This window comes from Meleagris gallopavo, chromosome 8, assembly GCF_905368555.1.
Source record: "Meleagris gallopavo chromosome 8, MGAL_WU_HG_1.1, whole genome shotgun sequence".
Classification (NCBI taxonomy): Eukaryota; Metazoa; Chordata; class Aves; order Galliformes; family Phasianidae; genus Meleagris; species Meleagris gallopavo.
Window position 1 is genome coordinate 14,715,523 of NC_139411.1, and position 18,072 is coordinate 14,733,594.

Consider the following 18,072-nt stretch of genomic DNA (forward strand, 5'->3'; position numbering starts at 1 on the left):
ACAGGACAGCAAATCTTAAAGAAACAGATAAAATTACTCATGATCAACTACACCCTCTAGTGGCAGAACACATTGCCACTTGGTGATCCCAGCAGCATGAGGCTGAGAGCTATACATTTTTCGGTCCACACCATTCACTCTTGGTTGCTGCACAACAAACCACATCAGTGAAGTACTGCTGCACAGTAAACAGCCTGGGGTTTAGTCCATTAGCTTTCACACCTAAGTGTTATGATAGGCAGTGATTTACACACAACAATCCTCAAATATAAGGCAACTCTGCCACAACATACCCACCAACAGGTTCAAATCCCTTTGGTATTATCTTTCTAATTTACCAGTGCTCCTTCTAAATCCCCGCTGGAAATTTCTCCCCTCTTTTCCAGGCATCACTCAGGCCCTCTGGAATTTCCCATGCCTCCTAGATTCACCCTTCAAATACTCAGTTCCCTCATGTATATATCTTAGCTAAGCAAAACCAGAACGTTGAGACGAACAAAACTCAAATACTGCAGATCATTCAGAACTGCATCTGTTACCCAACTAGCTGTTCCCAAGATGAAAGAGTCCCCTCCTTCCTAGTTTAGTTTTTCTACTGAAAAGTATTCATATAGCACGCATGCCACTAAGAACAAACTATCTAAACAAATTCTTCTGGGTAAATTTGCAGCAGAGCAGCATCTCTGTTTTCCCTTCTGACTGCAACACATCAAATAGCTGGCAGAAGAGAAAGAAAGCTTTTGTTTTTATCTTTCTCTCCTTTCTCACTTCATTGACTTTTTCTCTGCAAAAAGCTAAGTTACGAAAGCCAAGGCAATTGTGGGGCACAAAATAGGTCCCATGTTTCCTACCTTCCCATCCAACTAACCTCCTTCCCTTCAAATAAAGTGCTCAGCCATGGCAAAAATTGCTTAAACAAAACAGTCTATAAAATTGTACAACCAGCAGCCAAAGCTGTATTAAAATAACTGTCTCAAAGCATTGCTTAGCTCAGAGGTACCAGCAAACCACACAACGTTTATAAGGCACTTCAGTCTCATAATTAATATAAGCCAGTCATGCTACCAAGATTTTTCTACAGTGCATATTATGGCAAAAGAAAGTTTTACTTAAAGACAAAACCCTTGCCAACACTACTCTGTGGCACTGAAAACAGACTCCAGATTTCTAGCCATAATGGGGATTTGATAAACTCAGTATTTCTACTTCAACACAAAGACAACAAAACTTAGGTCACATCTCATTGGCTTGCTGCAGGTAGCTGAAATTTATTCTCCTCGGTACCTTCTGATGTTGACAACAACACATGCACACGCATACTTACAAGTCTATACCTGGTCAATATGACCCTCAGTTAAAGTCGTTCTACCTGATTCTGAGAATTAAAAACAGAAGCAAGTTCTGTGAGAACTGTACAAAGGGTTAAGGAAAACATTTTCATTTCCCTCAGCTTGTACTTACTACTTGCAGAAGGAGAAATTATGCAACGATCTCATTAACATAATTAGATCCAAATTTTCTCAGTCATCCTGCAGGATGGAATTCCTTTTTTCCTTTTCAAAATTAAGTGGGATCAGATGGCTTGGGGATGTAGAAAACATCACCTGGACACCTCTTCACCTGTGCAAACTGAAGATATTACTGTTTCCTGTCTGCTATTCTTCCTGCAGATGACTAGCAGGAAGGCAATCATTCATACCTTAACTCTTAAAATAGAAGTTTATACCATGCCTGTAAACCAACCTCACTCTGTCACAGTGGCTGGCAGCTGTACTTATCTCTCTGGATAGCTAAGATTCAAGGACAACAAGATCAAGCCAATTCAGAGTGTAACTGGTCCAATTATCTTGGGAGATTAAGCATACATTATCAAACAATCCTTATGTTTTTATGAGGAAGGGCTACACAGAAATGATCCATAAGAAACTAAAGGACACCTGACAGTCAAAAATAATCACAGAACTATTAGCTGAAGAATGTCACAGACTTCTTTATTAGGTAAGTGAGTATAAAAGCTGCCAACATACCAAAAACTGGAAGATAAAATATTTTAAGCAGATTAATTTTGGTATTAAAAAAAGTCTTCTTTGTATTTGACTTCTAAAATATTCAGATGTACTCAGAAGAACATCTTAGTGAAAAGGCACCAAACAGAAGAATAAGTCTATAAATCTATCAGCAACAATTATCCTGAACCTGCTCCCCAGGACTGGAATTTCTTTTTATTGAAAAGTATCTATCTAAATTACAGAAAAGGACAGCTAAGTATTTAACAAATAATCTGTAAGTCAAACAAGGCAATCGAAGGACTGAAAGTGCTCTGAGGTCCAACTCTGTCAACTGCTAACTGTATGGTGAGGAACATAGTCCAGAAAGAACAGCACAAAGTGTGTCAGAAGAACTCCCCATGTCTGTCCTGACATGACACTGACCTACTAGAATTTTTTCCCTGGTCAAGTATCCAGTGACATTCAAGACAACGACAAGGTTCACAGCAAAAGCTCGTTCCAACTCTTTCATCATAATCCACAGCACATAAATCATCTTAAGAGAAACTGTAGAGATAACAATGAGAAGCTGAAGAAAGGATCTCTTTCAGCTGACTCGTGTAAAACTGTGGCTTTACTGAGTTTTCTTTATTTAATGAAAAGAGTTCAACCCTTCATTTAAGAAGATGCAGTTAAGTAACAGGCAACATACTTCAAGAGATCAGACAGGATTTCAGTATGCTTCAACTACTTCAAATGAAATATTGCACATCAAAACATTGTTTAATCAGTATCTATTGTGCAAATAAAACTTGCGTACACAGTACAACTTGTACTGTCCAAAACACAGACCCAAATGTCATTTAACTTTTGCTTAACCCGTGAACATGCTAGAACTTTCTACACTTGCAGTAGGCAGAAACAGTCTAGCTTACTTAATCATAACCACTCTTTCCTCCAACGCCCTATTACCAGAGTGCATAAAACCTATCTAATCTATAGATCAAAGGCAACTGCTGTTGCCCATCTCTTGCCAGGAGCTCTAGCAGTTTTAACACAGGTACATTACCATGATGTACAAATATAAGTTAAACGTCTTTTTCTATCCGCAGAAAGAACATGGAGATTATATTTGGCCAGTAATTCCATCACGAACGCTTTTAGCACACATTGTTTCTTTCCCCAAAGGAATTAAATCTTCATTACCAGAATGCATTTTTTACTGCCTGAAACCTATGATCTCACTGAGGAACATGCAAACTTTTAGCATGGAAAAATCTGACAGCTATAGATCCTAATTCAAGATATCTAGTTCACCTTACATACGGATAAACTACTTACCCGTTTTGAGATTACTATGAAATAATGCAAAATAATGGTAATGTAATAACAGAAATAAACAACTATGTGCAAGGGCTAGAAGTTAAAAAAAAGATATATATATATATTTTTTTTTATATCTACATGCAAACAAAAGGGAACAAATCCCTCACTGTCTTTATCCTAAGGGAAAGAAATGTGAAAGCAACCTAAATAACTCCATCTTATTCAGAAGATAGGACTTTTATACAAATATTCCACTAGTCATTACAGAAAAAACACTGAATAAATAAAGTTACGTAAGGACTGACAAGTAAAGCATTTTCTACAGTCTTTCATATGAACTATCTTCAAAAAATATATAGTTACATAATACGGATTTAAGAGATAGCAAAGAAGACATTCGAATACTAAGCTCTTCAGGCAGTTCAGGGAGAACACTGAGTGAAAGATGCAGCCAGTCTGGGCCTCGTGCACTGAGGATAGCTCTTCAGCTAGTGATAGTTATTGTTACTACTGGCATGTTACTATTTCATACTGGGAAGAGTATTAAGAGCAAGATAATTTATCTAAATTCTGAAACAGAAGGCTTGCAATATTGACTTGTTTGTACATCTAAGCCTGCAGGTCACAAAGAGCAAGAATGTTCCAACCACGCCATCTTCTGCTTAGTGAATACTTCGTCTCACTTAATAATGGACTCTGGCTGAACAGACCAGTTATTAGAGAGAGCAGCACATCAAGCATATCAACCTCTGATAAGTCTCCCTCCATTTCCAAGGCATATATACATCTCACAAGTTAGTAACTGAAAGAACTTGAATTTTTGCTTTAGAATGTATCATAAAGGGGTAAAGAGAAAGGTTTCCAAAATGCAGGCATAAAAACATCAGAAGCCACCCAAGATCTTGGTAATACAGACAGTATGTACTGGTGTTTTTACTTCACATTTCCAAATATACACCTAAAAACTTTGACATAGTGCACAGCATCTGCTTCTAACTCACATGAGAAAATTTGATATTTTAATACACAGTGTGCAAAAGAAAAGTAAGGGTTATTTTGTCTGAACACAGAAGATGACCTAAAATTGGAATCTGAACTTAAAGCTTTTCTGGCTATGGCAGCTCTTGACAAACTGCACAAAAGCAACAACTATCAGCATAATCACTTCCATACCACAGACAAACTGGGATGAACACAGACAGTTAAACTGCAGGTGCATCAACTGCAATTAGGAGAATTTTTCACGAATGAATACATTTGTTCAGCATTTTAACAAAATAACTGTCTGGTTTTCAGAAACATTATTTAATCTACAGCACGCAATAATGAAGATCAAAAGTTATTTCTGAAAATACATGATTTTTGCTTTAAAATCTACGTATGAATGTATACAGGGAAAGAAATACATATAGCATGCGCATATATCACCATAGAGGGCTTACAGTTCCTTGTGCTTCTCCTCCGCCAGAATTTGGTCATTTGGTTTCAGCCCATACCTTGAGGAAACAAACAACATAGAACAGTTAATTCATTTGAAATAATAACTTTAAAGCATAGTTTTATACTACAGTAAATTGAACTATGTAATATTTGTTGATTTGGGTAGCTCTGATATTGCAAGGCAGCAACGAAGTTTTTAAAAGAAGATGTTAGATCTTTATAAGCCACCGCAATTAATTTTTTATACCCAGCTTTGAATTAGACCAGACACTGATTTCCCACGTATCAAAAATTACTGCACTTGACATCAAAATCATAAATAGATCTCAAAATCTGAGTGCTTCCCCTTTTACTAAATACAAGTATTACACCAAAGACTTCTTCGTAGTTAAAGAAATAATTACGTCAACAGGCCACTATGAGGACAGTTTCTGCAGCTCACATAGGAAACCTGTGCAACAAGTCAGAGCCTGAAAGCAGCCGTGGTTGCTAGCTCAAGCTGGCAGGCAGCCCCAGAAGCGGGCTGCATACACTGCAGGTCCAGGGAGCAGTGAGTGCTGCTGCTCCTGCTGCAGGCTGCATTGTCACTCACTGCAGAAAACCTTTCAAAAGTGACCTCTATGGTGCTTTGCCTCCAAACATTTCTTTTGCCATCTCAAACTATTCCACAGATCTAGCTGTTGTTTGCTATTGCTTTTTTGTTTGGTTGGTTTACTTCCTTGGACAGCCCTCTGGGATGGAAGCAGCTAGAAGTAAGGAACGTTCCGGGTAAATCTGCAAGCAGTAACTGCTCACCCTTCAGACTCCAAGAGCTCCTCACTGTCACTTTGCCCCATTTTTGTCCCTTTCTGCAGTCAGGTGCAGAGCCATAAATCACTCCTTAGTAAAGATTCTGGTCACTAATGACAATCAAGCTACCTTGCACATTGAATGTTGTTTCAAATAAGCCACTAAAACATCCTGCATTCCTTCTATCATTTCCAGATAATATTCTTTGAAACTGTTTTTTTCAGCATCCATTTAAAATGCAAGCATCAACCCCAGCCACATTCTCAAGCTCACCAGAGCTGCATTCAGACATACCAGACACTGGCTAACTGACCCATTTTTCCTGTTCACATTTCCAGAGACTGCTTTCACTTACTTCCCATAGCACCATGCTGACTTACATCCATTTCTTTATGCTGTTGCTAAACCTAAACCCTTTGTGGAGTCGCTCCTTACTGGGACATAGCAGGCTCCATCCACCTTCTCCTTCTAAATACAGAGTTTGCATTTGACTGAAAACACCACACTAATGCAGTTCGATAACAGATTTGGGGCATTTAGTTTAACTGCAAGCCTTCTTTACAGCGTATCACTAAGTCACTCCTTATGCCAACAATTTTAACTGTTGTGATGTTAGATTTACTTCCACATCCACGTTTTCCTTAGTGATCGGTGCCAGGCCCTTTGTTCATTAATGAACGAGGTTATAGCCATTTACCAGTCTTCCTCCTAATGCTGCAACACCCCTCTGAGCACATCCATTTGTCATGTTTTAAGCATTTTATTGATAGCAAATAGTAAGATATCAGAAAAGAAAAAAGCTACCAGGATAGTTTCTGAACGAGTACCAGTCAGAAGCCAAAGAACCATGTCCAGGGCCCACCACCAACACCACAGGGAGCTGGGGCTCTGGTGAGTAGTGCAGAAAGGACCCACTGCTCCAGTTCCCCTGGAGAACCTTACCTGTATGTTTTCGATTACCTCTTACAGACACATCATTTGAAAATTCTAAATAATGCAGCACATTTCAAGCAATCAGAACAACACACTGCACAGGTATTTTACATTTATGTGCCTACTATTAAGCTAGGAAGTGGAATAAAAGCAAATACGCTGCAAAATTGGGCAAAACAGCTGAAGAGACAACTTAAAATTTCACAAGGCAGAAAAGATATCAAACAAACTTCAACATGTTTCAAAAACAGCTCTTCTGAACTCTTCACTGCATCCTTTACAACCATCTGATCTCCTCAGAGAGAGCCAACATTCCAGCCACCTGCTTCTGGTGGGCAGCTGCGCAGCCACACAGGGGACAGGAAGAGCCCCAGCTGCAGCAGCTATCGCCCTGCACAGCTGCCTGCTTCCCCACAGCACTTCAGATGCCCCACCAGATAGGCACAGCCCAGCCTGTGAGCTCTGCAGCTGGCTGCGCTGCCACCTGAGTGACAGCCTTACCACCTGGTGAAGACATCAGCTCTCCCCTGAAACTCAGTTCCTTACGGAATTACTGAACATTCTTGGTTTAAGTTCCATAATTTCTCACACAAACTAACGTCACTCCAAAATACCCTGTTATGATCACAAGCAGCTCGTCTGCAAATAATACAAGAAAATATACAAAAAAATACTCCACTGATCAGTAATCTATCATCCATCTCCTAGTCTCAGTTTAAACTACAAGTTTCACATCCTCTTACACTATCATGATAATTGATTTTCTTCTTTTTAAACAAAATTCTTCCCAACGTGCTTACAAAAAAGCACGTTTACGCATTGAACTTCCCAGGAAAAAGTAAAAAATGAGCAAACTACTCCCTCGAAATTTCATCAAGACACACAGACCCAGCTTAAGTGATCCTCTGGAACAGCATCTCTCTGTTGTTAGACCACAGCAGGGGTGATTCAAGCTGTCCAAATCAGCCTGCCAAATGAGGTGATTGGAATACTTCCCATTGTCCCAAGCAGGACATATCTCAGTGAAAGAAGCTTGAAATAATCGTATGAAATTATCAAATATTTTTGCACCTTCCACACACCAAGCTTTCCCAAATCTCTTAATATTTTTCCCATTATCAGAATGGATTCCTACTTTCGCATGCATGTGACTTTGCTGGCATTCACATACAGCATAATCATCTCAGTTTCAGTATTTACAGTAGTTACTTATTAAATGTCTGCTTTTCATTCTTTTAAAGCACTCTAGAACCTGCAAGCTCAGCACTGACTTTGAGCTGTGCACTTAAGAGATTCTTCTGAAATGGTAATCCTATAACACTTTTTTTTTTTCCTTCTTTTTCACATTTCCCCTAATACAACAGGAATAGAAACTAATGCAATTGGAGCATAGTCAGCAGTTTGACAAAAATGTTTTTAATTCAGCAAAAATGCCCTTAAGGCACCACCCAATTTAACAAAGTCTTAACCAAATAAGAAAGAAAAACAGCCTATACTAAATATGGACACATCAAGTGAATACCAAGCTCAAATCTGCTCCAAATTGCAGAGTTCAGGGTGACAAACCAGCACAGACAAACACTGCTGCTTAGGCCAGAAGAGTCAGGCACACATCTCCATCACACAGAGTGCCCAGAAAAAAGGAGGTGCACCAAGCTGTGCAGACACACGTATCCAAGTACTGCTCTCCTGAATATTTCCCAAAAAGCTAGAGATAAAAAGATATTTTCACATTAAATGCCAATGGGAGTAGTCAGTTGTAAGAAGAGCACTTATTTTCAGCAATGCAAAAACAGTAAAGCACCCTGAGAAGCTCTGAACAAACGTATGGCTTCACAGCCATCCTTCTGCCTTGTCTGATAAAGAAAAAGCATCAACAGTACACAGCTCCTACCTGGCTCCCCTTTACACGAGCTCAGGCTCTGCTCTCTCATAAGCACCTTACACCCAACACACCCTGCTGCAGTTATTGTTTTCACTCTCTCCCAGATATATTAAAAACGGAAGGGATGAGCAGGTACATTTCTGACATGTTCTTTGAACTTGACAGAAAAAAAATGAAAAGGCAAGAGTGTGATTTTTCTTGTCCAGTTAGTACTGCTGAGGCCTCCTGGGTGTACTAAGTGGACATGACAGATTTAGAGCTGATGCTGTATTAGGCTCTGCTTCATTAATAAAAGAAGCAGCCTTTTGCAGCAGAGCTCCGTGGAAGCATTTCTTTCTCATTTTTCAACAAAGCCATTAAGAAATCTTAAGGACTTCAGTATAGTCTTCTTGTACCTAAGATTAGTCAGAGTGCACTTCCATAACAGTGATTCAGCAGTTATGTCGCTTCAGCTTTCAAATGATGTTAAGGCTCCTTTCGCTTTTCTAAAAAAAGAAATGCAGCCCTTCTTCTGGTGGTTTTTCTTAATTATTAATCTTCTCAAACTAGGCCAAGCAGCCAGCAGGACCCCAGCACTCATGGGCCCTTTTTCAGACCACATGAGCACTCCTGTCCAACACCACCAGTGCACCCCACGAGATCACAGGTCAGAAGCGCAGCCACGTGTGAGCCTGCTGCCATGATCAACCCCTGAGCACTTAGAGGCCAATGCACAGATCTGGCCCAAACTCCCAGAACATCTCTAGCTGATGTGAGCTATGGGGGGATGGGGATGGAAGGTTTGCTTGTTTTATTCCCATCTGCAATCTTTCAACTGAATGAGTAATGATGCCCTCACTGCTAGCTCTATTTCTTCTGATGGGAGCTGCAGACAGATAAAAAGACAGTAAGCCAACTGCTTTTCCAGTAGCTGAATGCTACTTGCACCATGGCAATTTTTCTCCATTTTTGACAAGGTTGCGGTTTATTACAAGTTTTATTACAGCCTAACATAGCCTTAATGCTGCTGATTAGCCCAGATGTATTTTCATGTCTACAAACTGGGAGCAAGACTTTAATCTGTCAGGACTGTTACATTAAAGTTGCTAACCCGGATTTTAGGGCCGTGCCTTTTCTAAATCAAGCTGAAAACAAAAACCCACAACCCAGACTATGCCTTACACAGATATTCAGCAGCCAAATGCATCACGAATCAGACACAAACAGCTAAACCAAAATTAAAGTTCTCTGTAACTCGCACACACACCTACTCCAAATATTTATTTTAAGACATCATTTTTCTCCATAAACCACCCCAATAATGGGCTTTGATTCATATCCTCAAAGTCATTGCCTCCTGCCTGACTTGCACTGTTTTTCTTTCCCCCAGTAGTGCAATACATTTGCTTTTTCATTCCTTCCCTGTATATTCCTCTGTTGTTTTGCTATCTTCTCCCAGCTTCATTATCTGAAAGGCACCATGCTTCCCATTTCCCCACAGTTTCTCTCATCTCATTTTGCATCTGTGCAGCTTCTCCCATCTAGCTTTTCACATGCTCTTCCCGGCCTCAAGCTGACTGCAGACCACGCACCCCTTCAACACAGACTTTTGCAACATCTGGTTACTGTTACTCTACGATGACCTGATACAGGTTGTACAATTTTAGAAAGTATCCTTACTGAATAGACACTTGCCTTCTTGCCAAACAAAATACAAGATCAGAAACACTTCCTTGAGAAACCAAAAGATTAAAGAGAGTTTGTATGATAGCAACACAATTCCAAAGAAAACTTGCTTCCAGAAAAACTAAGTTTGGCAACAGCCCACTTACACTAACAAAAGAGAAAATGCCGTAAAAGACTTGACAGACATTCCTTTAGTGAAGCATTAGGGATGAGAGAGAACACACATCTCAACAACCTTCACTGTGCATTAGTGTGAGCATAGGAGCGACCTGAGCTGCATGCAGTGAGTGCTGCCGAAACCCACAGATGACAGCAAACAGGGATATGCAGTGACAACACACCAGACAGCGAGATGAACCATTCACACAGTAACTTCAAAGAACAGACAGCTGCAGAGTCAAGTAGCTAAATAAAAAGAAAAACGCAGGCAGGGACAAAGCATGTCCCACAGAGCCGCAACCTGCGGGGAGGATATCAGATGCCACAATCTGCAGCCAAGTCCCCATGAGCTTCCACCTAACGTCAAACGTTGGATACATCAAGAAACCACATTATTTAAAAGAGAAATCAGACAGAGCAAACAGACAAAACAACCAAGAACAAAACAGCAGAAGGACAACACGGTCAGTGGTAAGCCTCAGTAACTGCTTGCATTTTGTCCCTTTCCATTTTCAAATGGAAGATGCAGCTAAAATGTTTAAATTAGGAAGAAGAAATCTAGATAGGAGAAAAGCACACGCTACTGAGAATGGGAAAGACAAAAAATAGCATCAGTGGAAGTGAAGATACTTCTGCCTCAAGACCGAGGAAAATGAATGCTTTCCCATCATTACCAAGAGCATGGAATCAACACCAGCTAGGGAAAACAGCATGCAGCATTATGCTGGCAGCCAAATACACTGCGTAACAAAACTAAAGCACCTTCAAGATGAGTTTACGTGCAACTCAAGCCACAGATCTTGGCCATAACATTTACAGAATTTTCCAGACTTTAAATATTGCTATTGGAATAGAAACATCAGTGCTCACAAAACAAAGTCACACCTTGGAGAAGCCACAGAAGAGTTCCTGGTGCTCTTATTTTTCCAACACCAGTTTTTCCCAGTTCCTGTGTACTTGCATGACTGGAGTTCTGTTCAGCTGCATCACATCCTACATAAACATCTGTTTTTCAGAAAAAAAGCTTTTGGAATTTCCGGGTGAAAGAGATCCTAAAAATACTATCAGAAAGATTTTATTTCTTTGCCATGATGCTACTCAGGAAAATGAAAGATAGATTTAAACATCAATATCATAATTAAAAATTGCACTGCTAAACTCTAGGTGAAAAATAAATAAAATCACTGCACTGCAATACAGTTACAAAGCATTTTATTTCCACATTTCGTACATGGATGTGAGCACTATTTTCAACATTAAAAGTTATTACACATTTTTTCTGATGCCTTTTCCTTTGTGTTTTTTTTTTTTTTTTTTTTTTTTCTTCTCCCCAAACTCATCCCCTCTCCATCAAAAGTTTTTCTTGGTAGCTGCTTCTAAATTATTCAGTGCAGTAAACTTGAGCTCCCCCTCCCCCATTGACAGTATGTTTGGAAATCAGGACTTTAATCAGCTATTAATATTGTAAGACACACTTAAAGGGCTTTTGAAATTGAAGTCAAAACAATAATAGGTTTAAATGATTAAAAGGGATTAAGAAAGCCAGGAAAGTTCAAAGCCTGTTAATCAGCAGAACGCAGAATACTGTGATCATTTAGTAGGGTCAACCCTATCACTTTGGGCTTAACCGCATAGCAGGGACCTTGTCAAAACAGGTTTCTTAACTATAAAACAGTGAGCTAAGAATTTAAGACCTCTAAACACTCCCACTGTCTACTTTGGCAGTAATAATTTCAGAACTATCTGACCACGAGCACCTCAGCGATTCCTTTTCAATAGCTATCATCACCCTTTATCCATTTTCTCCTGAGGTTGTTGCTCTGGATGTTCAGATACTCATTACAGTAGCAGAAATTACATTTATTTGACCTTCAGTGATACATTAAGAAATAAATCACTTAAACTCATGAAGAAGTACACACTACTCTGCCTATAGACTGAGCTCTTCAGTATATTCTCTTAATATTATCTTTGAGCGTTTAATAACTAAACCATATTTCAGTCCTGTCAGCCTTCTCCATTATTCTTGTTCTGACAACCCAGCCTTTCCAGACGGACTTTTTTCCAACCAAAAATAAACATTGGTTTGTAGATGAATATTTTTTAGTATAAGCTCAAATTAGTTTTCACAAATTTGCATTAAAACTTGACTTCCATGAAATCCTGCAAAAATTAACAAAAGTAATACGCATAAATGATAACAACCTGCGGGTTCCCGTTCTCTTCCAAGTTAGCCACAAGTACTCATTATCACTTTAAAATGGATTGTTTGAACCAATTTCTAACAGTTCTATGGCAGATCCTGGCAGCACTAGGACTAAAATTCCCCAAATACCTTGCTGCTGCAGAACTGTTCTTCTCACAAGGAGATTATAACAAATAATAGAATGGCCTGGGTTGAAAAGAACACAATGATCACCTAGTTTCAACCCCCTGCTATGTGCAGGGTCACCAACCACCAGACCAGGCTGCCAGAGCCACATCCAGCCTGGGCTTCAATGCCTCCAGGGATGGGGTGTCCACAACCTCCTTGGGCAACCTGTTCCAGTGCGTCACCACCGAGTGAAATCATTAGGGGTATCATTAGGAGAAAGCAGTAGTATGACAGTGGCTATGGCTCTGAGACTCTCCCGTATCCGTGGACTACTGTAACGGTTTCTTCTAGATAAAAACTCATTGCATGTCCTATACGAATATACTGCAAGCTCAAGTGAACTCCTTCACACTTGGGGGGGGGGGGGGGGGAAAAAAAAATCATACCATCATTTTCATTTTATTTTTTTCCCAGTGAGAAGGTACATTTGTTAAGCAATGTGCATTAAGTATCAGTTTGAAGTTCATCAGACTCCACGCATCTGCAGTGAAATGCAGGTCAGTACTTCAAACTAACAAAGGAAGTCAATGCTACACTGTCATAAATATCAAACAACTACTTTGAGTTTCAAACAATGCATTTCATAACTCAACTACAACTTTGTGCCCCCACTACATCTGTTGCATCTCTACCTCTAGAAGGAAAAAATGGAATATTCCTAACCACAAGTAGTTCAGCATTTTTAGTACAAAGAAACAAATGTCCCATCAATAAAAATCAGTAAGACAGAAGACAACCATTGTCCAGTAAAAAGCTCAAATCAATAAGTCAGCCCAAAATATCGCTTTTAAGCAACAGAATTCTTCTGAAGGAGGATAAAGTACAGAGGTTGTATCAAATCTTTGTTTCTGTTAAATGTCTTTTTGTCTTTAAAACACTAAGAATTCACCTCGTTTATTACTCACAATGACACAGCCAGACTGGTATATCATACTTCAGTTTTAATAATTTCATTTAGAAACTAGAATGGTGACTCTTACATATAAGGGTTTTTTTTGTATTTTATTATTCAAAGATAGATTAAGATACAATCTGTTCTTTGACTGTTACCTAACTATATGGATGTCTGTTTCTACCAGTCGGGCTAGGCAAAAGCCATTTCTTACCACTGCAAACTCAGTGAGCCTTTGCCCTGCCCAACAGCAAGGTCTTCTCCATGGCCTGTCTCTGCACCTGCTCACCTGATAGAGGACAGCTCAGCGTACAGAAGCTTAACCATACAGCTGGCAGGTAGCTCATGTCCTTTACTTCACCTTTTCCAAAAACTATTTTAACACTGACTAGGGTAAACAGTAAAGAACCTAGCAAGCCACTTACAGTACAAGCTTGACTGGAAAAAAAAAGAAAAAAAAGTAGTATATGAGTGTAGTATATAAGTGGCAGGTTTTTCTTCCTTTACTGCACCAAAAAAAAAAATCTTCATTTCATTATAAAGGATGCAGAAGCAATGCCAAAATAGAGACTAAGGGAAGATCTCTTGACAGAAACATTTTGGTCTGCTACCATGGGAGGATCACGGATTCCAAGAACAGCAATTACTGATTCTGGGAAGAACTGTTTTTCCCTTTAGCCTCTAGCCACTACCACTGTGCTTTGCATCTTAACTCCTTACCCACTGTGGTAGCCACAACATCAAGCCCAGACATCCAAGGATCCGGCGGAGAGAAAAAAAAGAACCAAGGCATGTGGACAGTTCCTGCCTGAACGCACAGCCTGAAGGAGCCTCCTGCTTCAGCTGCAGAACAGTATAACATGGGGCCATCCACAGAAAAACTTGTTTGAACATTTCTAATTCTCAGTTAACAGAAATTTGAAATTCAAATTATCCTCCTAAAGTACCGGGGTTCTTTTATTATTATTTTTTACCCCAGTCTATATATCTAAATTGAACTGACCTACTTTTAAATAGAAGACAGCTACGCATCACATGCTTTTGGCTAAAATGGGAACATGTAGTTGGTGCTTTCAGACAAAAAAGCAACTTACCTTATAATTAATTCTGTATTTAAAAATCGCAAACTGCTGACACAACTCCGCATGAAGATTGCTTCGGCTCACGTGTGTCAGACATACCCCTAACACAGTAATTGCTCAAGAAAGGAGTCAGATTTTGCACACGTTATAAGAATAGCTTTAATCCCTCTCAATCAATGAAAATATATTATTTCAAGCTCATAGTTTCCAAAAATAAATGATTTCCAACAACCTGCAGTTTTTTTAATTACTAAGAAATACTACAGACATTGAAACTTCACTGACAACTTAGGATATACTTCACCTTATGCACATCAACCAACAGTTGTGTTCTGCTGTTCTCTAATAGGGTAGCACAGAACAAAATCATGGAAAGAATTACAAAGAATTATGAGGGTTCAACAGAAAGCTGGAATGCACTCTTGCAAAAAAAATGGAGTTGCGGCAACCAGGAAAGAATGAGCAAATTTTGAGGTGGTCTTCAGCCTCTTTTTTCCCCCCCTCACTCTCTATGATAAACCCAATCAAGAGATCCCAAGAGCTTCTCTAACTTCACGTAATCATTCACTTGATACAGATTCACTTGCACCTCAGATTATTGCACTGCTGTCATTTCAGGACAAGGGGAAAAACAAATCACTGGAACAATCTGAAAAAACAATCACACCAAATTCTCCAGCCATAGCTGCCTAGTCTTCATAAGACATTAAACCACAAGTTCAAAGTAGAACTGGAAAACACTGTCATTTGCATGTTAAAAATCAATTCATGCAACATGCAAAAATGTGGATTTTCTGAGTGCAATTATCAAGTTGTGCTGAAAGATACAGCATTGTTTTATGGGGTTTGGCACGCATTGTTATGACACACAACAAATATCTACAACAGCAACTGGAGAGCTCATGAATGAACCCCTTTATAGTGATTAAAAAATAAGAAAGCATAACACCTCAGTGAGATATTCCATTTCACTAGTAAAAAAGGAGCGCCAACGGTCTGTGAAATGAAGGATCTTTGTCCCCAGCTCCACGTTTACTCTGAACTTACTGTGGAACTTCAGGATTCATGACCTCGCATCCACAACACAGACTTGGTCTTTCTCCAGTAGCTTAGAATATTCAGAGTTCTACCCCTCCAAAAACAAAGTAAAATAAGATTCAAACCATAGGTTTGCCCTTCTTCAGCTCTTGACTACAGAAAAACAAGAACACCAGTAATTAAGAGGCGCTCTGGCTGCCTCCACCCTCTCCCTCTGGCTATGGCAGAGACCACAGGACCAGCTCCGCAGAGGAGCAGGGCAAGCCTGGAGCACCACAACAGCAGCCGCGCAAGCACCTCAGAACACAGGTTAGAGTAACACTGATGTGGTATTCATACACTGCTTGGGAATAGCCTCATCAAGTATTAAGTCACTAAGAAAAAAAAAAAACACACGTTAAACATATTTAATTTCAAGGATGGATACACACGCCCAGCAGGGAAGAAAAGCTACTGAGGTTGCATGTTGCCTGAACAAAGCACAATCAAACAAATAGCAAAATGCATTAAAATCAACAGTTTTAAGTAAATTCTAAGGTTTTATTGACCGTATGGAGTGTCAACCTTTTGAAAACTGCTATCATTAAAAAATACCTCTCCCTTTTTTGACACTTTCATCATAAATCAATTTCTTCTACATTAAATAATAATAATAAAACAAAACACCCAGATTGTGACAAATAATTGCTCATCTTTAACTACATTTTCCTACTTTTCAATTCATGAATTATCGAACTTCCACTGCATTACTAGAATGAACAGAAGAGAGCTCTACTCTTATAAGATGTTTGGCAACACTAGTTTTCTATTCAATGGGAATAGTAAACAACATTATATTCTGAATTACAGAATAATAAAATACGACTATCTGCAGTGATACTCAGAATATCAACAATGACTTTTATCTACAGTAGTCTAAATAAAAAACCAGTCTCATGATTGCATGATAAGCAAATTACATTTTTCCCTCCAATAAAAATTACAAACAGCACTTCTAAAGAAGAAAATGTACCACCTAATTTTAGAATGCTGCCAGTTCCCCCTAAGAAGCTCATCTTTTTCTTCAAACAACTCTTCTGCAAGGCTCTTTTCCCTTAACATTATTGCTTAGTTAAAAACAAAGCAAATTAATTCACGGAGCTCTTCTACCTCTAGCTCTTTGTTTGCCATTTCTCCTAGGTTACATTCCAATGAGGCAAGTGGGACTCCAGTTAGAATTGCAGTATTTCATCCTTTGCTGTGCCATGCAACTCCCAAATTTTTGTTCAACAAGTTCTTATTTGGGAGGGAAGGAAAAATATAGAAAAGCTGCACATGTGTCACTCACTCACATGTCCCAAAGTCATTCTCAAGAAAGCAATTAGTCCAGTAGCTAGATATATTCTATTGAAACAAAATTAAATCACAATTGTCTGAAAAAAGAAAGAAAAAAAAAAAAACTAAAAAGAAATAATGGAGCAATAAATAAGCAAATATACCTAAAAGTGAAAACCCTTGATACATGAAAAATAGAGAAGATGAGAAGGGGAACATTTCATATTCATGAATGTGCTACATCCGATTTAAAATAATGTAAGTAATTACAAGCTCTTGAAGGCCCATAAGTAATTACAACCTCTTCTAGAAGCATTGCCCAACCTCAGCGTGGTACCACGGAAATGTCACAATTCCTCATGCAGAATTCCGTCCCTGCATAGGTAAAGTTTTTCATGTAGCCTTTCCTAAATGGAGCTTAGCTAAAATCTTCCACTCGTTAAAACTACACATTTAACAAAATGCACTAGGAAAAATTATCAGGCTTGTAGAAAGCTCTAATTATGCTGTCAAGCAATCTACCAAATTTATTGGCATGTCAGTTCTAAGAGGGCTTTCTAAAGACAACCATCATTACCTTCAGTTTTTGTAAGCAAACGCTGAACTTTTTTTTTAATTTAACAGCAGTCAGATGATGCAATTTAGTTCAGCAGTATCAACAACAATTTAGGTTCAGACCTTGAGATAAGCTAAATTGGGTTCTACAGAGGTAACTCAAACCACAAGGTAATAATAAAATCCTCTGCTGTTCAGCTTCTCTACCAAATGAGTCAACGCAATCCAGCCATTTTTAGTAGTGATACTTCACTAAGATTTCTGAAACAATAAAACATTATAGAAAACAATCTTAAAGTAAGTTTTCAGGGACAGTATGTTTTTCAAGTTTACACTAGGTATTCTTCATACATTTAGCATTACACAGACAGATAAGATTATCTCTGATTAAAAGCAATACAAAAATCTGCTAAGATGTTCTAAAGGGTTGATGAGGTACTCCAAGTCAAGCTAAACACATTAATGAAGGTGAAAAGGCTTACAGTTGTGTTTTGGTTTTGTTTCTTTTCACTGAAGTCTGTAGGCTTGTGCATTCTCTGATCTTGTGACCTAGCACAGAACTGACCCTTGCCTTTCTTAGTTCTTCTTTAAGCTCACTCCAGCACATGTTTTTGGGAAAAGCTAAACAGACC

General features: G+C 38.9%; 1 protein-coding gene across 4 annotated transcripts in view; it reads right to left on the bottom strand.

Moving 5' to 3' along the window:
- The window catches only part of ADK (adenosine kinase), a 269,976-nt gene that overhangs the window by 231,806 nt on the left and 20,098 nt on the right, over positions 1-18,072 (bottom strand). For 3 of the 4 annotated variants that reach the window (XM_085229903.1, XM_085229901.1, XM_085229902.1), the window contains one exon: positions 4,757-4,810. The exons of the other annotated variant lie outside the window; for it this stretch is intronic. In XM_085229903.1, the coding sequence (XP_085086029.1) occupies positions 4,757-4,810 (54 nt within the window). The remainder of the gene's footprint in view (positions 1-4,756; positions 4,811-18,072) is intronic. 4 annotated transcript variants of the gene reach the window in all.